The sequence below is a fragment of the Haliotis rufescens genome, unplaced genomic scaffold, assembly GCF_023055435.1.
Source record: "Haliotis rufescens isolate VD_foot unplaced genomic scaffold, xgHalRufe1.0.p SCAF_10, whole genome shotgun sequence".
In the NCBI taxonomy this organism is placed as follows: Eukaryota; Metazoa; Mollusca; class Gastropoda; order Lepetellida; family Haliotidae; genus Haliotis; species Haliotis rufescens.
In genome coordinates this window covers 10,168,931-10,194,557 of record NW_025963780.1, presented here as the reverse complement: position 1 = coordinate 10,194,557, position 25,627 = coordinate 10,168,931, and the positions used below count along the sequence as shown (strand labels likewise).

At 39.4% G+C, this 25,627-nt stretch overlaps 1 protein-coding gene across 1 annotated transcript in view; it reads left to right on the top strand.

Moving 5' to 3' along the window:
• The first annotated feature begins 282 nt into the window (after positions 1-282).
• Positions 283-25,627, top strand: part of LOC124116211 (mucin-16-like) — a 179,956-nt gene continuing 154,611 nt past the window's right edge. The window contains exons 1-32 of the mRNA XM_048386754.1: positions 283-368; positions 2,004-2,195; positions 3,656-3,717; positions 4,013-4,117; positions 4,604-4,729; positions 5,304-5,503; positions 6,337-6,451; positions 7,130-7,297; positions 7,448-7,518; positions 9,263-9,367; positions 9,603-9,762; positions 9,967-10,228; positions 10,770-10,923; positions 11,088-11,363; positions 11,831-11,989; positions 12,191-12,374; positions 12,693-12,969; positions 14,583-14,799; positions 15,344-15,438; positions 17,016-17,065; positions 17,418-17,774; positions 18,085-18,287; positions 18,784-18,917; positions 21,396-21,508; positions 21,790-21,945; positions 22,571-22,673; positions 22,921-23,087; positions 23,674-23,787; positions 24,149-24,271; positions 24,536-24,646; positions 24,772-24,789; positions 25,327-25,583. Coding sequence (XP_048242711.1) covers positions 298-368; positions 2,004-2,195; positions 3,656-3,717; positions 4,013-4,117; positions 4,604-4,729; positions 5,304-5,503; positions 6,337-6,451; positions 7,130-7,297; positions 7,448-7,518; positions 9,263-9,367; positions 9,603-9,762; positions 9,967-10,228; positions 10,770-10,923; positions 11,088-11,363; positions 11,831-11,989; positions 12,191-12,374; positions 12,693-12,969; positions 14,583-14,799; positions 15,344-15,438; positions 17,016-17,065; positions 17,418-17,774; positions 18,085-18,287; positions 18,784-18,917; positions 21,396-21,508; positions 21,790-21,945; positions 22,571-22,673; positions 22,921-23,087; positions 23,674-23,787; positions 24,149-24,271; positions 24,536-24,646; positions 24,772-24,789; positions 25,327-25,583 — 4,905 coding nt within the window. The 5' untranslated portion in view covers positions 283-297. The remainder of the gene's footprint in view (positions 369-2,003; positions 2,196-3,655; positions 3,718-4,012; positions 4,118-4,603; positions 4,730-5,303; positions 5,504-6,336; positions 6,452-7,129; positions 7,298-7,447; positions 7,519-9,262; positions 9,368-9,602; positions 9,763-9,966; positions 10,229-10,769; positions 10,924-11,087; positions 11,364-11,830; positions 11,990-12,190; positions 12,375-12,692; positions 12,970-14,582; positions 14,800-15,343; positions 15,439-17,015; positions 17,066-17,417; positions 17,775-18,084; positions 18,288-18,783; positions 18,918-21,395; positions 21,509-21,789; positions 21,946-22,570; positions 22,674-22,920; positions 23,088-23,673; positions 23,788-24,148; positions 24,272-24,535; positions 24,647-24,771; positions 24,790-25,326; positions 25,584-25,627) is intronic.

Below are 25,627 nucleotides of genomic sequence, written 5' to 3'. Positions count from 1 at the left end.
CAAATCAATGTCTGTGGTAGCTGCCACTGCGATCAACCAATGGTAGGGTGAGCACATGACAAAATATCAATATGGCATAGGCGCAACTCAATAGGTAGCTGATAGTCCCAAGTTAAGTCACGTGGTTATTTTACGAAGGTATAAAATAAAGAGAGGCGGACTAATCAACTGAGACTTCTTCTCCAAGAGTGCAGTGCCAAATACATTTCTGTGTATTTATCCGTACTTGCGAAAACTTGGACTATTGGAGTGCTGACAAGACAAACGAGTCGTAGATCGACTAAAACAAAGGGAGCCATGGCTCGTTCCCTCAACCCGTTTCTCTCTATTATACTATGGATATTGGTAACCGGACCGGCGATTTCCTCGTAAGTATCTTTTTACTTTCAATACATGTGGCCTGACGTCATTTTATTTTGTTGTAAGAAGTATCTCCAAAACAAGAATAATAAAGATATGTGCAAGTTAAAATATTCGTACGATTTAGAATTCTAACGCTTACAGCATGGTTTTTCTAAACTATGAACAAAAACACAGTTGTAATTCAAACACTTTTAAGTGCCCAACGTTCGTATACCTACCAACATGCTTCCATGGCTTTTCCCCTCGTAATGTGGCATTGTAGACTTTCAAATATGTTCTGTGAATGCATAAGGTGTTTTGATGGTCGTGACCAAACCACTTTTGCCTATGTTACTTACAGTAGGAGCCCTGTTCATGTTCAGGAGCCTTGGCAGGAACGGTAGATCACCCAATAGGTCTTTATTTGCAAGACACTGTCAATGTATTGCGTTCAAACTAATACCTGTTCGACTCGGATTGGTTTCTTTACAAAGAATAACTAGAAAATAGCTAAGGTAACTTGCATTTTCTGCTTCAATCAAATCAGAACAAAACCCTAATTGATGGACATTTAATTTACATAAAAATTGTAATAGTTTGACATTTAAGAAGAATCTGCTTGACAGTTTGTCGATGTGACAGTTGACTCATGGTCGACTGAAGGCAGCCAGTCAGAACTGCAAACAATGCTTTCAAAATGGTGACAGCTGCTCGGGTCGGGACGTGTGACGTGGTGCTTACCTCGAGTTGACGTTTACCGCCCCTTCACATACTTCATAAGTTATCAATACATCTTTACAACTTTACATAAGATACATTAAATGATAAGGTGTTTATAGGCCTTCGTTAATTACTTCGCTCATCGCTTGAAGAACGTTCCTTTTTTATATAGAAGTTATAGCTTATACATTGTAATCGTTGATACAATATATAAAAATATCAATAATCGAGTTTGAATGGTGTATGCTATTTATTTTAACCATATAACCCCACACCTCCAACCCACAACTCAGTATTAATAATTGATTAGTTGAACGTTTCAAACAGCAAATGCCGAATGAGGGGATTCTGTAACTGAAAGGGTGTCATCATTTACATAATTACTTTCACAATGATATAATTTGTGTTATCATACTAGCCTGACCAGTTTCATAATAACCTGCTTACCATTTACACCAACACGGATATTAAGTGATCCAGTCATACAATTTCCATTACTGTTTTTGCCTCTTACGCCCAATAGGGTCAATTTCATCATATAATCGAGATTATGTTTTGACGTTGACGCTTTATATTCACTGTGATATAATTTTATTATCACAATAGTCTTACAATTTCATAATAAATTTCACTATGATATCATTGTATGTTCTTAATAGTCTTACCAGTATCTTAATAAATTTCACTATGATATTGTATTATCTAACTAGTTTACCAGTTTCATAATTAATTTCACTATGCTATCATTGTATTATATTAAAAGTCTTTCCAGTTTCATAATAGATTTCACTATGATATCATTGCATTATCGTAATTGTCTTACCAGTGTCATATTAACTTTCCCCATGATATAATTGTAGTATCTTAATAATATCATCGCGTTTATAATTTCTGCACCAAGTTGCAATGGCTGTCACTTTGACATTATGTTACTTTTACAGAGCGGCGTACTGTAATACGACCAAACTTGAAGAAAAGAACGAAACTGCATCATGTACGCAATTGTTGACCATGGTCGGAAATGGATTTTTCCCGGTCATGGACGAGATTTACAAACTGAACCCAGGAAAGGATCTCAAGCAGAAAAATGCAGTGGAACTCTCCACAATGGACATCCCATGTTTTTATACTAGGTAAGTAATTAATATACATGCAAAAATATTTATCTTGTAGGCCGCTATCAAATTGTGGAGTGCATGTTCGCAAATAGTTCAACAAACATTGAGCTTCGAAAATGTTTCCCAGCATATGTCCAGTCAGCACGCTTAGGGTATTATACTTAATGCATCATTACTAGTTTGCTTGAACAACTTACAAAGTGTCTGCTACTTTATGTATTTATCAACAATTCTAAAGACAAATGTTTTGTTAATTCACATGTACACTGGGTGCAAGGGCATACACAAATAATCTAACGTGTGGGTGTCATAAACATCATTCACTCAAAGTCATATAATTAGCATGTTTTTAGCAAATCACGTAATTTATCACATGATAAACTTCACCGATCTGTACATTGTATGCTTGTACCTGGCGTCAAATGTATCATATATAAATAACTTTTATCTTATTAATTCAAAGTCCTGTTTTGTTGATTTCATCTTTATAAATAACTAGTGATGTTAATTTTTTAATAATTTTCCTGTATGTCACTCGCCTCTGAATTGTTTCCACTTGCTTTACAATAACATTACTACGAGTTAAGAATTGCATAGTACATGTTTTTTTGACAATTGTCATCTGTAGATAAAACATTGGTCCAACATGCCGTGGTGTCCGTTGCCATTGTCCGAGTTTTATATTTTTCGGCGATTCCTCTCATCCAAAAGGTCAATGATGATGAAAGTGTGTCTCTAGGATCAGGTTCCGAAAGTCAGACCAAATTTTTAAAATGGCAGCCTTATTAAAAATAAAAGTGTAGCCCATTTCTAGGGATATTTGAAGTGTAGTAAGGTTGTTTGCATAAATACCCAAATAGATCTAGTGATCTCGACATATCTTACAAAAGTGCTTCCCTTAGCTAAAATGTGTGTAAATAATATTAGCCATTTATTGTTTCTTGTCAAATGTACATGCAAAAACATTTAACTGAAAACTTGCATGCACCGCTTGCCCTTCAAGCGACTCACAAGTCTGTTTACATACGCAATACATGATTCAGATCTGGGACCTCATGGGACGTTAAATGACAGTATATATAAACGTCTATCTCGTCTTAATCTGTTTATTTAGTGATTAGTTTAAGGACAATACTTTTTTTTAGCATATTCAATTTAATCTGTTTAATTAAACTAGATATTTATTTGGTATCCAACAATTTTAATCTATGTACAAGATGGAACCGGTCTGTAAGTATGTTGCGACTTCCCCGTAGCATGTATTACCTACTGGAATGTTTAACCATCCCCTAGTGATAATCTGGAAGAAATACAATGTGATGAAACTTTGAGTTTGTCTGTAAATCAGGAGGAAGCAACATCTTTCTTCGTTGGGTAATTTAGAAATAGAAATGTGGTTTCTATTCCGTCCCTATTCACATTTCGTTATGGCAGACGAGATCATTGCTTTGACTGACCAATAAATATCTTTATAGCAAAAAAGAGGTGGACAAGTGGGGCTGTTGCGACGGTTACGGTGGTAACGACTGCAACGATCGTAAGTTAATCTTCTTATCATGTTATACTGGTGGTAACTGTTTTATCTAATTTCAAATTGAAAATGCAACACAACATACATGTATATTCGTCCTGTCGCAGTGTACAGTATTGCATTTATATCACTGCGGCCTTTAAATAATCGACCATAATTGCGCACCTATGCTTGACTATGAGTAACGATTACTGTTAATCACTTGAGTTAGCACGTGTGACTTTGCGTTATATACCAATGATATTCAATGGAATCACATGGGAGTTTAAAACATGAGCTGATGTATGATCTTTCCTTGTAGCTGTTTGTCAGGGTGGATGCGGGCCAGATGGGCTCTGTGTGAAACCCGACCTCTGCGAGTGTAAAAACAATTATACTGGGAGAAACTGTGAGGAGGCTCCAGGAGGTAAGTGGCATTTGTACTCAAATGTAATAATAGCATAACTCCCTTATGGAATGTCTCACTGCTACCGACATGATTTTTGCATTCTTTTTAATTGAACAATATAAACCAGATAGAGCCCGTAACAGACATTATCAAACCACATACTTGATATATATGTTTTTTGAAAGATGGTGATGGATTAAGATTTGAATACGTATTACGTAGATTCATAAAAATCCTTTATTTATATGTTCGTATATGTCTTCAATATAATGACGGCATAGTAATTGTCTTGTTATCCCACTTAAAACGATGTCAGTACTTGTTACAAACAATTCATCAACCCCTCTTAAAGCTGAATCGTTGTATGTGACATGTCGGATAAGACCAATACAAATTATACATATAATATCAACTCTAGGTACGTTTTATTGAGCTAAATATATTTCACTGAACAACCACAATAATTGTCATTGTCTGAACATATTTATATTTTCGTTCTTACAGAGTCCTACTGCTACGTTGGCAAATTCTGTAGCGGCTCCAAGAAGAGTCAGTACACGGCAGAAGGCCCTTGTTGTACAGAAGGTGGATCTTGGGGTAACCGAGACACTTGCAGCATCTGCAACAAGGGTACGTATGGGGAATACAATCGGTTCCAGAGATTATTACATTCGTTTATTAATCATACTGATTTTATCAAAGGAGTGTAGGTTTTATGGTATACACGAATTCGTAAAATCATCGAATCATAGAATTCATATTATCCTAGCGATAGCTTGGTTAGTCTAATTTGTACTTCTGTTTTGAACATGAAGTACATATACCATGCGACAGGTATACGTTAACTGTTCACAACAGATCTATATCGTTAACAACTTCATTAGAATAATATCTCGACTCGCGTTGCATGTATCCTTGAATATATGAAACAGAAGCATTTTATACTAGGTTAAATATTGATTAAATGTAAACCATATATGCTGCTTGTCAAATCGAATATAAGGACTTCATTTAAGGTGCAGTTAATTTGACTGTTTTTGGAATGGTAAATCCATTATGGCAATAACAGAATATATATATATATATACTACGATATGTTGACATGTATATAAAGTGATATGTTTCTTTTTCGATATAAGATAATATGAATTACAACATGATACGATGTGATAAGATTATATATGTGCAAACCCTGTCTCTGCAGTGAACGCAACAGTCATTGGCGGTGAGGGTGATTTCCGTACGAAGACCTGCCGATCTTTCGGAGAGTGCAGCTACCGTACCTTCGACGGCGTCGATTACCACTACTGTTCAACTTGCACAATGACTCTCATCCAGAACGCCAACATCAAGATCACCGCTTACACAACTTGTGATCCCGGTTCTACATGCAAGTGCAAGAAGGTAATTTGAGCCTTTCTTGTCTGAACTGATTTTGGCTTACATGTGATAGAAGGTTTTAGGTGTTCGACGAGTATCAGGTTTGAGAATTGAGATTTTTGTCGCATTAATTTTTTTAACCAAAATTAACTCGTTGACCGTTTAAAAGAGAGCAAATGTCACATCCGACAAATCTAATTTGCATATCGATACTTGATGACAAAGATGGCATGGTGAAACTAATCCAATGTATTCAAAGAGGGGGATAAAAGAATATGAAAGGGTGCATATTGCACAGTTTTGCTGAATGACAATAGCAGTGTATTAGGTATGTTATACAAATAGCAAATGGATATATGCCATGATAAAAAATATATTTGTTTGTAACTGTGCCTACAATACGTTTAGGCATTACGCGACAAAAATTGACATACGTACTACGTCAACAATGATGTCTGTACTACGTCAACAATGATGTCTGTAGTACGCCAACAATGGTGTCTGTACTACGTCAACAATGATGTCTGTACTACGTCAACAATGATGTCTGTACTACGCCAAAAAGGATGTTTGCCATACGTCAACAATGATGTCTGTACTACGCCAAAAAGGATGTTTGTCATACGTCAACAATGATGTCTGTACTACGACAGCAATGGTGTCTGTACCACGTCAACAATGATGTCTGTACTACTTCAACAATGATGTCTGTACTACACCAACAACGATGTCTGTGTTACGTCAACCTGTGGTCTTATTATTACCAGTGGAAATATATTCATTTTTAACCGTTTAGGCTATCCTAATACTTTTCACCCTCATTACCCTTATGAAGTATAACATTTCTTTCTTTTCAGTCTCTCACAATCACAATGGACGGAAAATCATACACCTACAGTAGCGAAACTGGAAAAGTGACCAGCCCTGATGGAACTGAAACTGAAATTTCAGGCGAACCAAAAAGCCTTGGAGGTAGGAGGAAAAGGAATGAACTACATAACACACACACACTCAGATACAAAGAACCGGGCTAAGTGCCGTAGTCATCTCGTACATTCACATATAACAGCAAACTACAGTGAAACCTCGTCATCACGAAGTCGTCACATCTCAGTATATGGTACCTGTATGGTCCCGCCGTATGTCACTTAAGTCTGAATTCCGGAATTCTCAACAAATACGATGGTACCCAGACCTTTGAGTTGACGAGGTGCCACAGTACTGATGAAGCAAAGTAATTCGTTTATGTCTTTCAAGTAACCCATTCCAACATACAAAAATCGTTTCAGATCTTGGCCTTGTTAGATGAAACGTTGTATTAACGATCACCGTTGCAACATAATGCAGATGATATGAATAAGATATATTTGTATAACATTGATAACCGGTGTAATATAAATGAAGTAATACAATTATAATGGTATCACAAATAAGAGAAATAATCGTTAACGAGGCATTACATAAGATAAAAGTAATCGTGCCTGGATTTTAATATGATTAAAAACGCGGTGATGTCGAAATAATGGTGACTGTGAGAATACAATGAAGATAAAAATAACGTGCTGTTAGGCGAGATAAAAACTACTGTGGGTATTGGGAGAAAGCAAGAGACAATGTCTTTGCGAGAATACATGTTATCATTCTTTTCAGACATTACCGTTTACGAAAAGATGGAACGTAAGAACTTCAAACTCTCGAAATTCGAGATCACCGTCGGTGTTGATGATGACGGTATGGCAGTGGTCACAGCCGACAGGGCAACGCTTGAAGATGGAGGTTTCACCGGAATGTGCGGTAACGGCAAGGGCGATCCAGCAGGTTCGTAATACTTATCACAAACTACGCTCTTCGCTTCACCTGAACAAAAAAAAAACAATATGGCAATATAAATGCCCAGAGAATAGGACTCTTTTATCAATCGCCTCAATTCTCCTGACATGTATTATATGCAAATTATTTTCTCTATAGCTGAATACGCTCTCCTAAGCAATCCCGTCGAAGTCAAGGGTATCGCAGGCAGTTTCAGAAGCTCAGACAAGGTAAGTTGTATGTCAGATCATTTTAACAGTAATGTTCTTTGAAACTGAAATACATGTATATATGCATATCATGAACCTTTGATGTATGTATTGTCAACAATCGTTGAACATGTATAACGTGCTACCAACCCCCTCTGTATATAATATGACATCAACCCCCTCTGTATATAATATGACATCAACCCCCTCTGTATATAATATGACATCAACCCTCTCTGTATATAATGTGACATCAACCCTCTCTGTATATAATGTGACATCAACCCTCTCTGTATATAATGTGACATCAACCCTCTCTGTATATAATGTGACATGAACCCTCTCTGTATATAATGTGACATGAACCCTCTCTGTATATAATGTGACATCAACCCTCTCTGTGTATGATGTGATATCAACCCTCTCTGTGTATTATGTGATTTCAACTCTCTCTGTATAATGTGATAACAACCCTCTCTGTGTATGATGTGATATCAACCCTCTCTGTATATAATATGACATCAACCCTCTCTGTATATCATGTGACATCAACCCTCTCTGTATATAATGTGAAATCAACCCTCTCTGTGTATAATGTGATATCAACCCTCTCTGTGTATAATGTGATTTCAACCCTCTCTGTATAATGTGATATCAACCTCCTCTGTATATAATATGACATCAACCCCCTCTGTATATAATATGACATCAACCCCCTCTGTATATAATATGACATCAACCCTCTCTGTATATAATGTGACATCAACCCTCTCTGTATATAATGTGACATCAACCCTCTCTGTATATAATGTGACATCAACCCTCTCTGTATATAATGTGACATGAACCCTCTCTGTATATAATGTGACATGAACCCTCTCTGTATATAATGTGACATCAACCCTCTCTGTGTATGATGTGATATCAACCCTCTCTGTGTATTATGTGATTTCAACTCTCTCTGTATAATGTGATAACAACCCTCTCTGTGTATGATGTGATATCAACCCTCTCTGTATATAATATGACATCAACCCTCTCTGTATATCATGTGACATCAACCCTCTCTGTATATAATGTGAAATCAACCCTCTCTGTGTATAATGTGATATCAACCCTCTCTGTGTATAATGTGATTTCAACCCTCTCTGTATAATGTGATATCAACCTCCTCTGTATATAATATGATATCAACCCCCTCTGTATATAATGTGATGTCAACTCTCTCTGTGTATGATGTGATATCAACCCTCTCTGTGTATAATGTGACATCAACCCTCTCTGTGTATGATGTCATATCAACTCTCTCTGTATGAAATGTACTATCAACTCTCTTTGTACATGTAGTATCAACTCTCTTTGTACATACTGTACTATCAACTCTCACGGCACATGTAATATCAACCCTCTCTGTGTACAATGTGATATCAACCGCCCCCCCCCCCCCCCCCCCCCCTCTCTCTCTCTCTCTTCTGTGTATATGATGGGATATCAACCTCTCTGTATATCACGTGTTATAACCTTCTGTGTATATGATGGGATATCAACCTCTCTGTATTTCACGTGCTATCGACCTCTTTGTATATGATGGGACATCAACCTCTCTGTATATCACGTGTTATCACCTTCGCTGTACATAATGTGATATCACTCTGTGTATGATGTGTTATAATTTATATCAACACTCCCTGAACATACTGCTGCTGAATATATAAATGATTTTTTGTTAACACTTCTGCATCCAATATGATGACTCTTTCTCCAGTGTGGCGAGGGTCTGAGACGCTGCGCTGCTGGGGAGGAGGAAGACAATGCTAGCAAGGCCTGTGCTTGGCTCAGAAGCAGTGGATTCAGAACCTGCAACGATATCGTGAGTAGCCTCTGGCTGCAGGGGGGGATAACTTTAGAAAGAAAATACTTTTACTGCAAAAAGAGATGGAGTGCATGTAAACGTCTAGAAAAGTTTGTCCAATTGTGATAAATTTGTTCCACTTGTGAGCTCGTCGAGTGTAAACCCGTTGTCTTGTAACGTTTATCAAATTGTAAAATGCTTGTCGACTCTGTATTTATACCTATGTCTTGTAACACGTGTGTTATTGTTATAGGTGAACCCCACATTGAGCCAGTATGAGTGCAAGAGAGCCTACTGCAATGCCGCGACCCCTGAGCTCAAACAGGAAGCTGTGTGCAACACGCTGTCTCTCTATGCTTCCATGTGTATTGCTAAGCAAGTCTACTTTAAATGGCGAACGAAGAGCTTCTGTCGTAAGTATACTATCCTATTTAGGCAAGATGAGTTTGATGATTTGGAAAATGCAATTATCATTGTTGCTGTTTCCTATTGCTGATCGTCCTATAATAACCGGAAACTATTAGTTATGTCATTACGTCTCTTCATTAAAACAATATTATTAATACAACCATTATTATTTTCATCCAAATAAATTGGGTCATGTTTTAATTCTTCAGCCAAGCAGTGCCCCGCTGGAAAGGTCTTCTCTGTGTATGCATCCCCATGCCCTGCAATGTGCGGTATGATGGACACAGAAAACCTTCTGAGGCTCAGTAGTCCAGAATGTTCTCAACACATGGCTGGATGTGTCTGCGAAGCCGGAAAGGTCATAGACAATGCAGGAAATTGCGTGGTCCCTAATGAATGCAAGTGCGTCTACGACAAGAAGCTTTTTGCCATCGACGAAAAGATGTACACGAAGGACAAGTGTATGTCATGGTAAGAGCACTTATTGCAAGTCTTTAGGATAAGTAAACTTTGTATTCGGAAGCTAGTCTTCGAAGAGAAACATAGAAAACACTTTCAGCTGGTTATTTGACAATTTCCTGCACAAAATAAGCACAGCATTGTCTTCTGCATGTAAGACGAATTCATTAATATTGTGTTAGTTTGGTTCTTCCTTGCGCCCTAACGACACAAAGAACACTTGTCAACCTGAGTTGAGATAACGGTAAATTATAGCGTCTGAACTAGGCGTATCACGTAATTATGTCGCGGAAAAAACAACCTACCATGTTGGGCTAGATATTTGAAATACTCACTTTATGACTGTCTATTAAAGTTGCGAATTAACCAGAGTAACGAATAAAGATTACCTCTGCCCTGCGCCTGAGATCATGGTCCATCAAGGGCTTAGCGGGGCGAATCTCCAAACAATCGAAATGAGTTCAAGGCTTGTATGGATAGAGGGGCCAATGAAATAGTGAGATAATGTACAAATGTATAATTGTTGAAGTAACGAATCTGCCTTTCATTACAGTACCTGTCAAACCTATGGCATATGGAAATGTGTTAAGGAGGACTGTCCAGGCACCTGCGAAGTTAAAGGTCTCAAAACCGTCAGACAGTTTGATCAGTCCTCTTTCAAGGTGTCCAACAGAGGAGCAACTGAGTGTTCCTTCACATTGTTGGAGGTAAGGGGATATTACTGTGATACACAGTTACTGTGAGGAGAGATAAAATTGATCTTTTTGGTTATGTTGAAGCGGGCACTATGGTATATGATACTAGTATTTAGCATGACCACTAGCATGTCGCTCAAAATAAGCAATCACTAACTGCAATGAATCTGTTGTAGCTCCCAGGCAAAATGAAAGTCGAAGCTGCAGCAGCAGCAGACATGAGTCTCATGACAGTCACAGTTACCAGAGGAAGCGACAGCTATCAGATCGGTGTGAAAGACACCACCTTCAAAGTGAATGGTCAAACCAAACCTCTTCCATTCTTCAAGACTGGATTGTTCATCAGCACAGCCGCGGATATCTACGTTGTTGAATTCATGGACCTCACAGTTTCAATCGACAAGACCAGCGGTATCCACATTTCAGCAAGACCCAGTGTCTACTCAACCAGGGTATGTAACGCCAAACAACGAGAGGCCACAACACCGTCGTTGTGATAAACAGTGAAGTTATGTAGTCTATGTCCATTTGCTTAAAATGAGGCCCCTCAATCCAACGCCGTGATAAAGCTGAAATATTGCCCCAAGTGGCGAAACCAGAACACGCCTATTCACATATGTAAGTCTCCGTTTGAGGATTAAGGTAATATGGTGTGTGTGTATATATATAAATATATATATAAATATATAGATGATCACATAAATATATATAACTGTGATCACCTGAAACTATATTTCTTTATTGAAATAGGATTCAATTGTAACAATAGGGATATAATTATAAAATACCAGTCATTCAGGGATGTGCGAATCTCCTTCCATATGGACAGGCGACATTATGTGTGAAGGCGACATGAAAATTTGTAACTTTGTTCCAGTGTAAAGAATATAAGGACCTTCTCAATCTGTTTGTGTTCTAGGTGACAGGTCTCTGTGGTAACTTCGACTATAACCCTGCTAACGACCTCATCGACCCAGTATCGCAGGGTCAGTTCAGTGAAGAAGACTTCATTGCCGGGAACTCCCAGGACAGGTGTCTTGCATTTGATGCGTATGACACCACATCCAAAACACCACAGGTATAGCCCTTCATGCACGCCACCCACCTGCTTTTCACCAACGCATATTGTAAGAATGCCTTTGCTGCTTTAAATCATAAACAACATCAAAGATAATTTTCGTGGGTTTGAAAACAGTCTATTGCAGCTCACTAGAAACGAAACATGTTACCTGGCAAATAATATCACTGCAAATACATTCCAAACGTTTAACTATTGCAGTGTGTGAACATGAGAAAAGCTATCACCAACAAGTGCCCAACATTGGACATGAGCAAACTGGATGAGTACGAAGTGGCCTGTGAGGCCATGCGTGGAGTGGGAGTATGTAGCCTTCTCAAAGGAATGCTTCGTGATTGTGGCATCTGCCTTACCCAGTTCAACGACTCAGCTACAGTAGATTGCTGTAAGTTCTTTCGATTTTCGTTCAGTTTGTTTGGTTATTCCACTGGTATTTTTATTGGATTATCTCGAACGCTCACGGGTGCAGCACTTCCAACTGAAACTTATTTCTATTTGAATTTTAAAACAAATGCGATACAGTACCCATTATGTTTCCAACATAAAAATGCTTGAGATAGTGCTAGACATTGTAGAGGGACAAACGAATACCTGACTGTATATGCTCATTGGCAATTTAGTGAAGCAACCAACTGATACTAGAGATAAAACGTAGTCTGGTGGGATGTTATTAATATGATGATATGGCTTCCTTCTTTACTAGCGTCAATGACCACGTGTGCAGCTGGGGCCGGCGACCAAGACGACGATAAGCAATATAGCTGTTGCGTGAAGAGCTGTGCGACTTCCTGTCGTGACATCAGTCTAAGTGGTGGAAAATGCAATGGCGACTGTCTGCAGGGCTGCACTTGCAAGCCAGGAAACTATCTTGACCAAGAAAATAACTGTGTTCCACAGGATCAGTGCAACTGCTACTCACTGGAGGATCCTTACACGGCCATTAAACCCGGCGCCAAGGTCACCATCGGTTGCCAGGAATGGTAAGTTGACAACCATGATCCTTGGTTCGGTGACTTTGAGGTCAAATCTATCTATCTATCTATCTATCTATCTATCTATCTATCTATCTATCTATCTATCTGTCTATCTGTCTGTCTGTCTGTCTGTGTAATAAACTTTACGTTTACCAGACCTTTCGTTGATATTGAACATATCTCACAAATCATCCACACACATATCGCATTGTAAAATTAAAGCGACAAAAACATTTCTATAATCATAAGAATGTTCTGTACTAGAAGTAGACTCTACTGTACGATTCCGACTGTATTAGAAGCAATTGTAAAGGATCAGATGCATCGATGCATGTAAAAATGGCTGCCATTAACCCATTTGAATACCGTAAACGTTCGATATCAGAACAATGGCATCAAACATGATGAAATCTACTTCAGAATACACACAATGAAGTTAAACACACACTGACCACAGTGTCAGGGCCACAAGTACTCGTCTGTAGCTAATACTTCAGGGTGGAGAGATAGTATTTTTTATTATGTATTCCTGTCGGGGAGATATTCCAAACCACCTGCTACATGAGTAGAACTTCAAAATACCTAAAATCCTGTTATTTAATAATAAGCTTTTTTGAGAAATAAATTAATTCACATTTTTTTCTACATTTCTACAACCTGAACTTATATTTGTTACATTTATCACTACTTAGGACCCTTTTTGAAACGTTCAAAGATCGCTGACCTATTCACCCATGTGCAATAATGCGTCCCAAAAGCCTACCGTTTCGAAACTGCTCTTGTCGTCATGGCAAAATGGAGATAAACCTAAAGCGCTCGGTTCCAAAGTGAGTGAGTGAGGGAGTGAGGTTAAACGCCGCTTTTAACAGTATTCCAGTTATATCACGGCGTGTCAGCTTAATGTGGGAGGAAAGCCCGAAGTGATGCAGGTCTTCGACGTTTACCACTTCGGTGAAACACACGATCACGGGCATGGTGCTGACAAACCTAGAAACATAATCGGGGCGAACCGGGATTCGAACCCACAACCATAGGTTTCTGGCGTGCCCAAGGGACGCAACTCGACTCGACTCGGGGCGCCGTAGACGACTGGCCCACCCGTGCCCCCAGTTTCCAAAGTGAAATAAGAGGTATCTAATCTGCATTTGGACTACATCAAATTTCAAAACATGGTAGGTTTATCTCCTTACAATCAAATAGTGATGATACCAGGTCTTCGCGAAAAGGGGAGCGTATCCGGCCCCATCACAAACACATGCAACGGCACGTCACATGTGTACCTAAAACATATGGTACAAGTCCAAATAAGGAATTGTATGGGACATCAGTTTTGTCACTGATACATTGTAACCTTGATCAGACAACAACTCCACTATCTTTACATCTATGATTCCCTTACGGTGATCGCATACCGTTATGGCATGGTCCCCTACCCATAACTTATTCTTCCGATATACTATGATATTATACCTTTACAATAACCGATTATCCCCGAACCTGTATCTTATAATCCGAGTATTCAGCCCTTTATAGTCACACCCTTAACGCAATATCACCGTACACCAACTTCTTTTCACAACCCGTAACGTTTTAATTATTGACCCTTCGTAATTTTGTAGCGTTTGTGCAAGTGGCAAACTGTCCTGCACCAATACAACATGTGAGAAGATGACCTGTCTTGGTACCCAAGTGCTGGCTGAAGTCCCCGAGGGTACCTGCATGCCAACGTGCCAGATGCCCGGCAGGAAGAGCGCCTGCAAGCAACTTCCACAGAGAAATGGCGAGTTCATCTTGCAGGAAGCCTGCTACTGCCCCAATGGAACTATTGAGGACCCGGTGAGTATTTTTGTTTCACATGGCGCACGAATTTGTTTACAGACTGACTTGTGAGTAATGTTATAATTTTATCCGGGTCTTCAAGACATTGAGAGAATCCACTTTCATTTCTTAATAGATTAAATTGACTCACCAGTGCGTTGGGGACTGAGAACGTAAAAAGATATGACGTTTTTCCACAGGATAGTTATTACAGATATGAAGCCAGTCATGTGGTAAATAATTACTTATTAAGAGGTTCATTTAAAGATACTGGAGATCACAGTAGTGATGACAGTGGTGACACAATAGTGCAGAAAAAAGAATCTGATAAGAAGTCCTTACTGTTGACTCCCTCGGCATGAATCAGTGTATGCCAGATGTTATTTCTCTATGACACTATGAGTGCTACGGGTTTGCACTGTACCATTACAGCGCATTTCCACGTCTCCGACAGTCTATAAATACTAAAATATGTTACTATCTATATACTAGCCCCTTCCTTAATCATTCACCTCCTCGAAGGCAGATGGCAACTATTGTTAAAATGTATATTTCTTTTCAGTCTGGTAAATGTATTAAGGAGGGTGAATGTCCATGCTACGATACAGGGGATTACTTCGCGCAGGGATCCATCATCTCTGCTGGCTGCCACCAAAAGTAAGCAACTACTACTACTACTACTACTACTACTACTACTACTACTACTACTACTACTACTACTACTACTGGGGCGTCGGGTACCCTAGTGGTTAAAGCGTTCGCTCGTCACACCGAAGACCCGGGTTCGATTCCTGACATGGCTATAATGTGTGAAGCTCCGTCGTAATATTGCTGGAATATTGCTTAAAAGCGGCGTAAGACCATACTCACCCACTCACATACTCACTCACTCACTACCACTATTACTACTACGTAAGAGGCGATTGACGGGATCGGGTTGTCAATGCTGGCTGACTTGTTTGATGCATGTCATCGTATCCCAATTGCGTGGATCGATGCTCATGATGTCAATCACTGGTATGTCTGGTCAAAACTTGATTATTTACAGACCGCCGTCATATAGATGGAATATTGCTGAGTGTGGCGTTAAACAACAAACAAACAAACAAATAAACAAAACTACTACTACTACTACTACTACTACTACTACTACTACTACTACTACTACTACAACGGCTAATACTAATAAAAAAGTGAATTAGAAGGCTTTCTGTTTGCACACGATACCGTCAATGTGTTGCATCAACATATAAACGTTAAATGAAGAGTATGTGATGACGTTTAATGAGGCTGTCCACCCTGTCAGTTGATGTCAAGCTCTGGCATACACACAGTGTTTTAAGCGATCCCTTATTTCCCTCTTCTGCAAGCTCTGGCATACACACAGTGTTTTAAGCGATCCCTTATTTCCCTCTTCTGCAAGCTCTGGCATACACACAGTGTTTTAAGCGATCCCTTATTTCCCTCTTCTGCAAGCTCTGGCATACACACAGTGTTTTAAGCGATCCCTTATTTCCCTCTTCTGCATGCTTGTGATTTTCAGGTCCATCATGGTTCTATCCAGACTATGTAGAGGGCATCATTTATTATATCAGTTGTTATTTTGTGCAACAAAATCCGTTCGGCTTTGAAGTGACAAACATGGCCGGCTCGGAGTCAGTATACTGTGTCTGAGTGGGTTATTCATGTTTAATTCTGGCAGGGTACCTCAGTAGGCTAGCTCTATGAAATCAACTTAAGTCCGGACTAGTGTACGCATAGACACAGGTACGCACGAGACACTGAAACACTATCTAGTACTGAGAAAAATTATTAAAGTGACGTTTTCAATGTATGAAACCAAGGATGAAGTCTTATCTTAATGTTCTCCACAATGTAACAGTATGGCGTCATTTTATTGTAAGTGGTTTAGCAGGTTTGAGAAAACGCTCAAATAAACATGCCACAGTGCAAACATGGGGATGTTATTGCACTCGGTCTTTCATCACTTGTGGGTAATATTGTGTTGCAATATGAAGTCGTTTGTGGCTATGATCTATATTAGGATATGATCGTGACACTATAAGAAGATCTGATGGTGTATATTATGTGAGTGTGTGGAGAAACGATATTGCTATCAATAGAAGGATATAGTTGTATATATCATGAAGTACGATGATGTAATTGAGGATTCGATCGTCTATGCCAAATGATGTGAATGTAAACAATTCTACAACTCCATCTTGTATTTACAGGAAATGTAACAACGCTAAGTGGGAAGTTCTCGATTCAAGCACTTGCAGACGTGAGTTGATACTACTTTGTATTATTCATAAAGCTCAAATTAATACACTATGTAGTGTTAATGAGTATGTTAAATGTGTTCAACTATTAATATAAAGCGACACAAACAATTTCCATAATTATAAGAAAACTCTACTAAAAGAAGTATATCACAAGCATTTGCTTATTAATCATTATTGAATATTGATGACACTAGGTATTCGCGAAAATATAAGCGTATCCTTCCTCACCGGTGGCACACCGACAAGACAATCTTCAATAATTGACAGAAATGTAAAGTTAAATTACATTCATGATGATGAGGAAATGGCCTCAACCTGATATTTTGTTTCCTTTCTTTCGTTTGTGTGCAGAAATCTGTACGCTGTCCGGAACCCAGCAATTCTTCCAAACCTTTGATGGCGACGCATACTACTTCCCCGGTTCCAGTGACGGATCGTGCCAGTATGTCATGTTGGAGTACAATGACATCAAGGTTCTTATTCAAGGCTACAAGTGTCGAGGTACCGAGACCATGTGTACCAAATCCCTTGAAATACAGTTGGGTGAAGGCCTCACTATGACAATGGCAAGATCTAAAGGTATTGACATCAACGGTCAGAACTACCCAGAAGGAACTATAAACAACATATTGGATGGCATCCAGGTGCGACTTACCGCTCTTACATATCACATCCTCGCCCGCAACTTTGTCATCACATGGGACCAAGGTGAGCAACTAAAATGTATTTGAAGTATTTTGGCAAACTTAAATGTGTGGAAGACGAATGACATTTGATTTTGTGCATAATATAATCATATCTCTCTATATGTCAACAATCAATAGTTGTGGACTCACATACATGTATATTCCGAATTGTATCGACAACGGAAAGTTTTCGTGTCATATAAATGTCGGAAGTGCAATACATACATATATATATATATATATATATATATATATATATATATATATATATATATATATATATATATATATAAGACGCAATAAATATACCACCGCCCTTGATACATCAATAGGTCTGTACGTGAAACTTGAAGTACCCGAGGCATGGGCAAATCAAACCAAAGGTTTGTGTGGCAACAACAATGGAAACAATCAGGACGACAAAACGTTGCAAACAGGCGCCCTTGCTACTGATGCTGCTGCGTTTGGAAATTCCTGGAGAGTGTCTCCCGATAAGTGTGTCGAGTATGTGCCCACGGGCAAAGAGCCATGTGAGGTGAGAACCTTAGATGCAAATATACCGAAAAAATGTTAAATAAAATCAGTACATAATGTATGTAAATTTTATGATATTTTTTCGCTTCTATTAAGATGTTGTAATTATACCTTCATATTTCACATTTATTAAACCGGTTTTTATTTTGTGCAACAACTGACCTATTCCATTACAAGTTACCCAGCCTGGCGCTCGGCTTTAGGGGAATAAAACAAGGACTGGCCGGCTCAGTCAGTATACTGTGTCTAAACTGCAGCATGGTATCTCAATGGGCTAGCACAATCAAAAATGGCATTAGTCTTGACTAATGTAAGCAGTCACGTGTACACGCACATAGCACGCATTCGAGCATATGCACTTCGCTATATCAGTGGAATAATCTTGAACGCAATTTAATCCCCATTTCACCTCACCTCACCTCACCTCACCTGTCAAACAATAACATGAGAAAACCTTGAAAGCGTCTAATGATTTGTTTTTGTTTATAACCCAACAGACAAACGCCGATAGGAAAGATTGGGCAACAAGTGCTTGCCAAGTACTTTACAGCCCAGAGTTTCAACAATGTCGAAACAAAATGGCGACAAGAACACATACCCTCTTTAAATTCTGCGAGTCTGAGGCATGCGGGTAGGTGTTTTATTTGCATTTTTACAGTTTTCTGTGAAACACGTTAATTAATTTATGCCTGAATCATAGTTGATTCACTGTTATTACCCTAAATGGCGTGTCTATAATATACTGAACCATAAAAGAAACGCCACCCCAAGTAATATTGCATGAAAAGTTGTCTTTTAAATATCTGGGTAATTTTTGTCAAAGTTTCTAAAATTTAACATCACCTTGTTCGGAAAAATAAAATTGGATGATTAAAAAACAAAGCATATGACAATAAAAACCGATCGCCCAAACGCATCACGGCAACGGCCATTGTAACCCGAAGCACGTGAGTTCCGTGCAAATTGAAATGCACATGCGTTCCCCCATTTCTTGCCCTATAAAAAATCCAAAGATCGGATAATATTCATTCGTTATTGAATTGCTACCACATGCCAAGATTAACAAGAAATCAGCCACATCAAGCCCTTGGACGATTGCAAGCTGGACAAACCGCCCGGCAAGTAGCCAATGCATTTCAAGTCCACGTAAGGACCATATACAGGCTCCAGCAACGATACCAGACCACCAACACTACAGATGACCGCCCACGAAGTGGAAGACCAAGGGTCACCACCCGACGACAGGTTCGTTAGATTGTGCGACAGCATCTTCAAGATCGCTTTGTTACTGCTGCGGAAAATGCTCGACGGACCATGTGCACACACAAGCAACACATTAGTGCAGACACCACGCGTCGACGATTGACGTTCAGACACCTCCGCTGTCACAGGCCATCCCGAGGACCCATTCTGACACAACGTCATCGCCGGGACCATCTTCAGTGGGCAACACAGTACCAGCATTGGCTGAATCCTCTTCTCATACTGTATGTCAACAGCAGAAAGCAGAGAGAGAGTCTGGCGACACCGTGGGGAACATTATTCGGATGCTTGTGTTGTTGAGAGAGACTTCTGGGGTGGTCCGAGCATCATGGTGTGACGTGGAATTGGTCTTGCACAGAGGGTCGTCCCTGTGGTCTTCCAGAACATCGGTCTAGGGAGAGGCAATGCTGTCACAGTAGCTCGGTACATTGATCAAGTCTTGAGACCACAGGCCATACCTCATTTGGCACATCGCCGCAACCACGAGTTTTAGCATGATAACGCCCGTGCCCACACTGCGAGAGCAACAAGAGACCTCCTCCAGCAGAATGGCATCAGAACCATGCAGTGGCCTGCCCTCAGTCCCGATTTAAATCCCATTGAGCACCTGTGGGACGAGAATCAAAGACGACTGAATGACGTCCGACCAAGGCCGACAACTGCAGCTGAACTGCGTTAGGCGTTCCTCAGAGTGTGGGCTCAAGTGCCCATGGCCTTCATCAACCGCCTCATCCATTCCATGTATCGACGTTGCACGGCAGTCATCAATGCACATAGCCGACACATGAGGTATTGACTTGTGATGTCATTTTCACAGAGACTAGTGTTGTGTTTCACTTGAAGAACATTTGACACTTTAATTTCAACCTTGATGATTAGTTTTACCGAGTCTTATCTTTTTAATATGTCTCAAAGTATGTTTACAGTGTTTGGACAAATACGGTTTCTCATATATCTTCCCACGGTGACGTTTCTTTTGCGGTTAAGTATATGACTGAAAAACAACTGAAGGTTAAGCTACTGGTACAAATAATAATAATAATAATGATAATAATATTATAATAATAATAATAATAATAATAATAATAATAATAATAATAATAGTGACAACAAGACATTCCACAGATTTCTTTACTGCGTCGAGTTTATGTGCAGTGTGTTGAGAGGATCAGCAACCCTGCAGATTCCCTGTACGACCCGGAATATGTAGGGGCGTCATGGAAAAGACGTTTCAAGGCCAACAAACCTGATCTTGTCCTTTTTGATAGATCCAAAGAAATCATTTATATCATTGAATGTTCTGTCTCTTTTGACACTAATGTGATTGACAAGATTCAGGAAAAAGATGGCAAATATGCAGACCTCGCTTTCGAAATGTCACGCTTGCATCCCAAGTACCAAGTTGTCCGACTCCCCATTATTCTCGGTGCCTTAGGTTTGGTACCTCCCAATCTGTTGACTGACATTGGGAGAGTACCCGGGTTTGTTCCCTGACAATCTGGGTAATGCAGAAGGCTGCAGTGTTGGGGAGTTTTCACATTCTCCGAAATGTTCTGGGTGGGCTCGACCCATTCGATGTCTGGGATGCGTGAAGAAGGGGCAGGGGCCCCGAGCTGATGATGAGTCTAACCAGCCTGTGTGACAGGATCAGCCAATCAGCCAAACCCTCTTTGCTGCATTTTGTATTTTAATCTCTAAATAGTAATAATAATAATAATAATAATAATAATAATAATAATAATATAGTTATGACTTATCTTCTATAGTTAAAACGCAAATACGTCAGTTTAAATAAAGTAAAGAAGTATCCAAATCAATAAATAGCCATTTGCCCTGATGTTTGCAGTTGTGACAAGGGAGGCGACTGTGAATGCTTGTGTAACGCCATTGCCACCTACGCTGCTGAGTGTATGAACCTTCATGGCATTGCTGTTAAGTGGAGAACGCAGAGATTGTGCCGTAAGTATATCAGTTCACTTTAAATTAAGTACTTGTTCATCGGCATGACCTAAGTTATTATAATTCTTTCTTCAAAAGAGATTTTTCTCTTGGCTTATGATCAGTATCATATTCATTTTTTATGTATCCCAAACTTTAACCAAACCATTTGGCATAGACTGTGTTACTTCACGTGAAGTTTTGACAAATGTATTACCAATATATGATTGTCAAAAGAGACCATTAGCAATCATTAATAATATAGTTAGTCTCACCTTAACACACTGATTGTATGCTACCAGCCATCCAGTGTGAAGGTGGAAGTCAGTATAGAGCCTGTGGCAACCCTTGTCAACCAAGCTGCGCCGAATCCACCATCAGCGACACTGTCGGCGAAATCTGCAACAGCACCCATTGTGTTGAGGGTTGTTTCTGTCCAGAAGGAACTGTCATGGACGGTATGTAGACACTGCTGTCCCTCTACATATATCTCTAACCGCTTCACTGGTATTCTTTTTTTGTGACAAGAGTATAAATATGTTACAAAGTGATCGAGATTACATTCTTCTTCAATAGCTCATGTTCAACCCCTGTTCTCTTGTCTTAATAATGTCATTTTCCTATTTTACTTCAATGGTACGAGGTCGTCTAAGGCACAAACAATTCCTTAAGGATTCGATGATCCTGGGTCCGAATTCAAGAAACATCTTGGTTATCGTATTTGTTCCTCAACACAATCCTCCAACATTAGGCTGACACGCTGGAGAGAACTGAAATAACTATTCAACGTACTCACTCGCTCAATCGAAAGGCGATATTGTGGTTAATGAATACTACAAACCGTCTTTTCATCTCAACAGTAGCCTGTTATCGGTATTGAAAAACGAAAACACTGAAAAACTATTCACATTCAACAACTCACAAAACGCACACGCACGCACACACGCACAAATACACACACATACGCACGCATGCACTCACAAATACACACACAGACACGCGCGTCGTTAATTGGCAATACATAACGACGAAAAGACAAAGCATGGTATACTTCATGTAAAACTGTCAATGTCGTGTTTGCAGAGGAGTCGAAACGATGCGTGCCACTGGAAGAATGCCCCTGCAAAGACAAAAACAGCTTCATCTACCAACCAGGACAGAACTTCACACGGGATTGCCAACTCTGGTATGTCTGTTCTCCTTCTCCGACCACTGTCTACTCAATGACAGCATTCAGTATAAGGTACCCGGTACGAGATAAAAGGGCTTGTGATTGAAACTCTCATCGCCATGCAGATTGCGGAATGACAATAGGAAGTGCCTTCTGTATATCAGTAACAATATTGAACAATAACTGTGCAGGATGAAAAAGAGTGTCACAGGTATAGGTATCCGTTTCGCACAATAAGTGATACCTCTTCGTTATGCTACAGCACATGCAAAAAGGGCGAGCTGGAATGCACAGGCAAGACTTGCGGCGAGTGTGACGAGACACAACACAGCTGTGGAGAGGTGCAGGGCGTTCTTATGTGCATCAACAAGGACAAGGTCTGTGACGGCATGAGGGACTGCAGCGACGGTTCAGATGAAGTCAACTGCAGTATGTAACCTGTTCATATTTCTTCCATTCTGAATAGGAACTGGGGCTAAATGTGATTGTTTGATAGTCGGATGCGTCTGTTATTAGTGTGGACATCCATCCTTAGTTCTCTTACGCTTAAGCACAACAACTTTCATATCACTGTTATTTTGTTACAACGTGGACTTACCTCAGCACATTGGTTATGTACGGTCTAAAACTACAGTGACAATGGACAGGGCTTGACAAATATTACCTTAGACTGGAACTTGGCCAGGGGTCACTGGTCATGACGCCCCTTTAATCACAACCATACCGTTGATGGGTTCATGTAGGTCACTGTTCTATGATAAAACTCATAAATAAACTTATTAATTTGGAAGAATAAGACGTTTATTTAGTAATATAATCATGATAGGGAAGTGTTCCACCATACAATAAGTCAATAACAATCTTTTGATGAGATAAAATCACTTAGCAAATCTTGCGCTTTTCTTCTTTTTACATCATTGTGGGCTTATGCAATACATAACCATACAACGTGCATGTATGATATGAATAAAAAATGTTGATGTGTAAAAGTAATGTCTGGAATTGACTATTTCAGATGTAACCTGCACTGATCTCCAGTTCACCTGCGACTCTGGACAATGCATACCAAAGGACTTCTATTGCAACAGTCTCAAGGAGTGTGATGACGGATCCGACGAACGCGATTGCAGTAAGTTGGATCAAAATTGTATTATGTGTGTGTCCCAGACATTCTTCTCGTACCATTATTTATTTAGAACTTTACAACGTTACGTTCTGATTGAAACTAACACATTTGTTTTGACTATCTACTCACGGGCCGTACGTAACTATTGATCATATGTTGACCATAGTACGCAACACACTGATCGTACGTAACCTATTGATCACATCTTAACTGTGCTACGTTCCGATGCTAAACTGCACTCTTATCATAGGGTAACTGTTTATCATACAATAGGAATAATTTAAATGGCTAAATGACAAAGTTTTGATACACTTTTCCACAAATCATATGTCCTAATTATATGGTCACATGAATATATTTGCAGAAATAACGTGCAGCAATGAAACTTTCGTATGTGCTGACAAACCAACCATGTGCCTTCCAATGTCCTTTGTCTGCGATGGAGAGAAAGACTGCACTGATGGCTCAGACGAAGCGGGTTGCCACGGTGAGAGCTAGTTCATATTCAAAAAGTCTGTGTTTATCTAGAATTTAAATCCTGTATCGTAAATAAAATATATGAGTATCTTTAAACAAGCAAAAAGTAAAACATTAATGGGGAATGTTATGAAGCAAACGATTTTAATGTGATGCATCATTTCACATATATGTTCCCTCTTCTTATATATATATATATATATATATATACATATATATATATATATATATTAATTGTATATATATATATAAATTATTATTATTATCGTTACAGTGTGTCCAAAGAACGAGACACAATGTGTTGAGAACGACAGTTGCATCCCCAAGGACCGAAGCTGTGACGGCCACGATGACTGTGGTGATGGGTCTGACGAGAAGGGATGCAGTAAGTACAAAGTGCAGACATATGTCTCAGATAAGTGAATTTTAATGAATTTTCAAAACAATTTTGACAATGTGATTTATGAGCAAATTCTTAAAAACTAAACACTATCCTTTCTTGTTTTACAGCTACACCGATGTCAACAAGTAAGTAATAGCTTGTTATGTTCTTCTGTCTTATGACACTGATTAAAACCAAAACAAAATATGTTAGTGGCGAGGTCACGGATCGTTCATGTCTGAACGTAGTTAGTAACTCGTCCCAACCTTCATCCTGGAGCAATCAATGTACATCTACAGTTTAAGTACAAATGTTCAAGGGACCCTTTCCAAGTGTTTCGCCTGCCTTAAACTTAAATGTCAAACGCATTCACAATAGGTTATCGAGTCTTAATTAAATGTCTGGGTTAGCTTGGATACATTGATCCATTAATGGTATTAGCCATGTGGGGATTCCGGGTCAGAATAGATTCATGACTTGTCGTAACAGTCGACTAAAATGGAATCGGTTGTTTGGCTCTGTGAATTGGCAGATTGTGTGTCACCCTACCCGAATGGCGTTGGTCGTGGTTTTCAATATCCGCTGTTATATAGCTGTGATATTGCGGCGTTAATGTTGTTAAGTATCTTCAACATTGTTAAAACTGCCTACGATCCAAAGTTTTGATTTGTTGTCTGTCTCAGCTCCCCAGTGTGACGTGGAGAAGGTGTCAACCGGGTACCTCACCGTTCAGACGAAGGATAATAACGTCATGGCTCAGTTGGCTGCCAACGGAGGAAATTTCAACACAAGTGTCGATGGGGACATCGAACTTGAACTTACTATCATTGCTAAAGCTGGGACAGAGCCGAAAGTGTTCGGAGTTAGCTTCGGAGCTGACAACATGACCGATAGCAAGGTCACCATAGAAACGCCAGATGGAGGCAAGAAAGTCTATGAGGTAATCATGAGGTCAACACACTATAACTGCACACCTACTTTTAG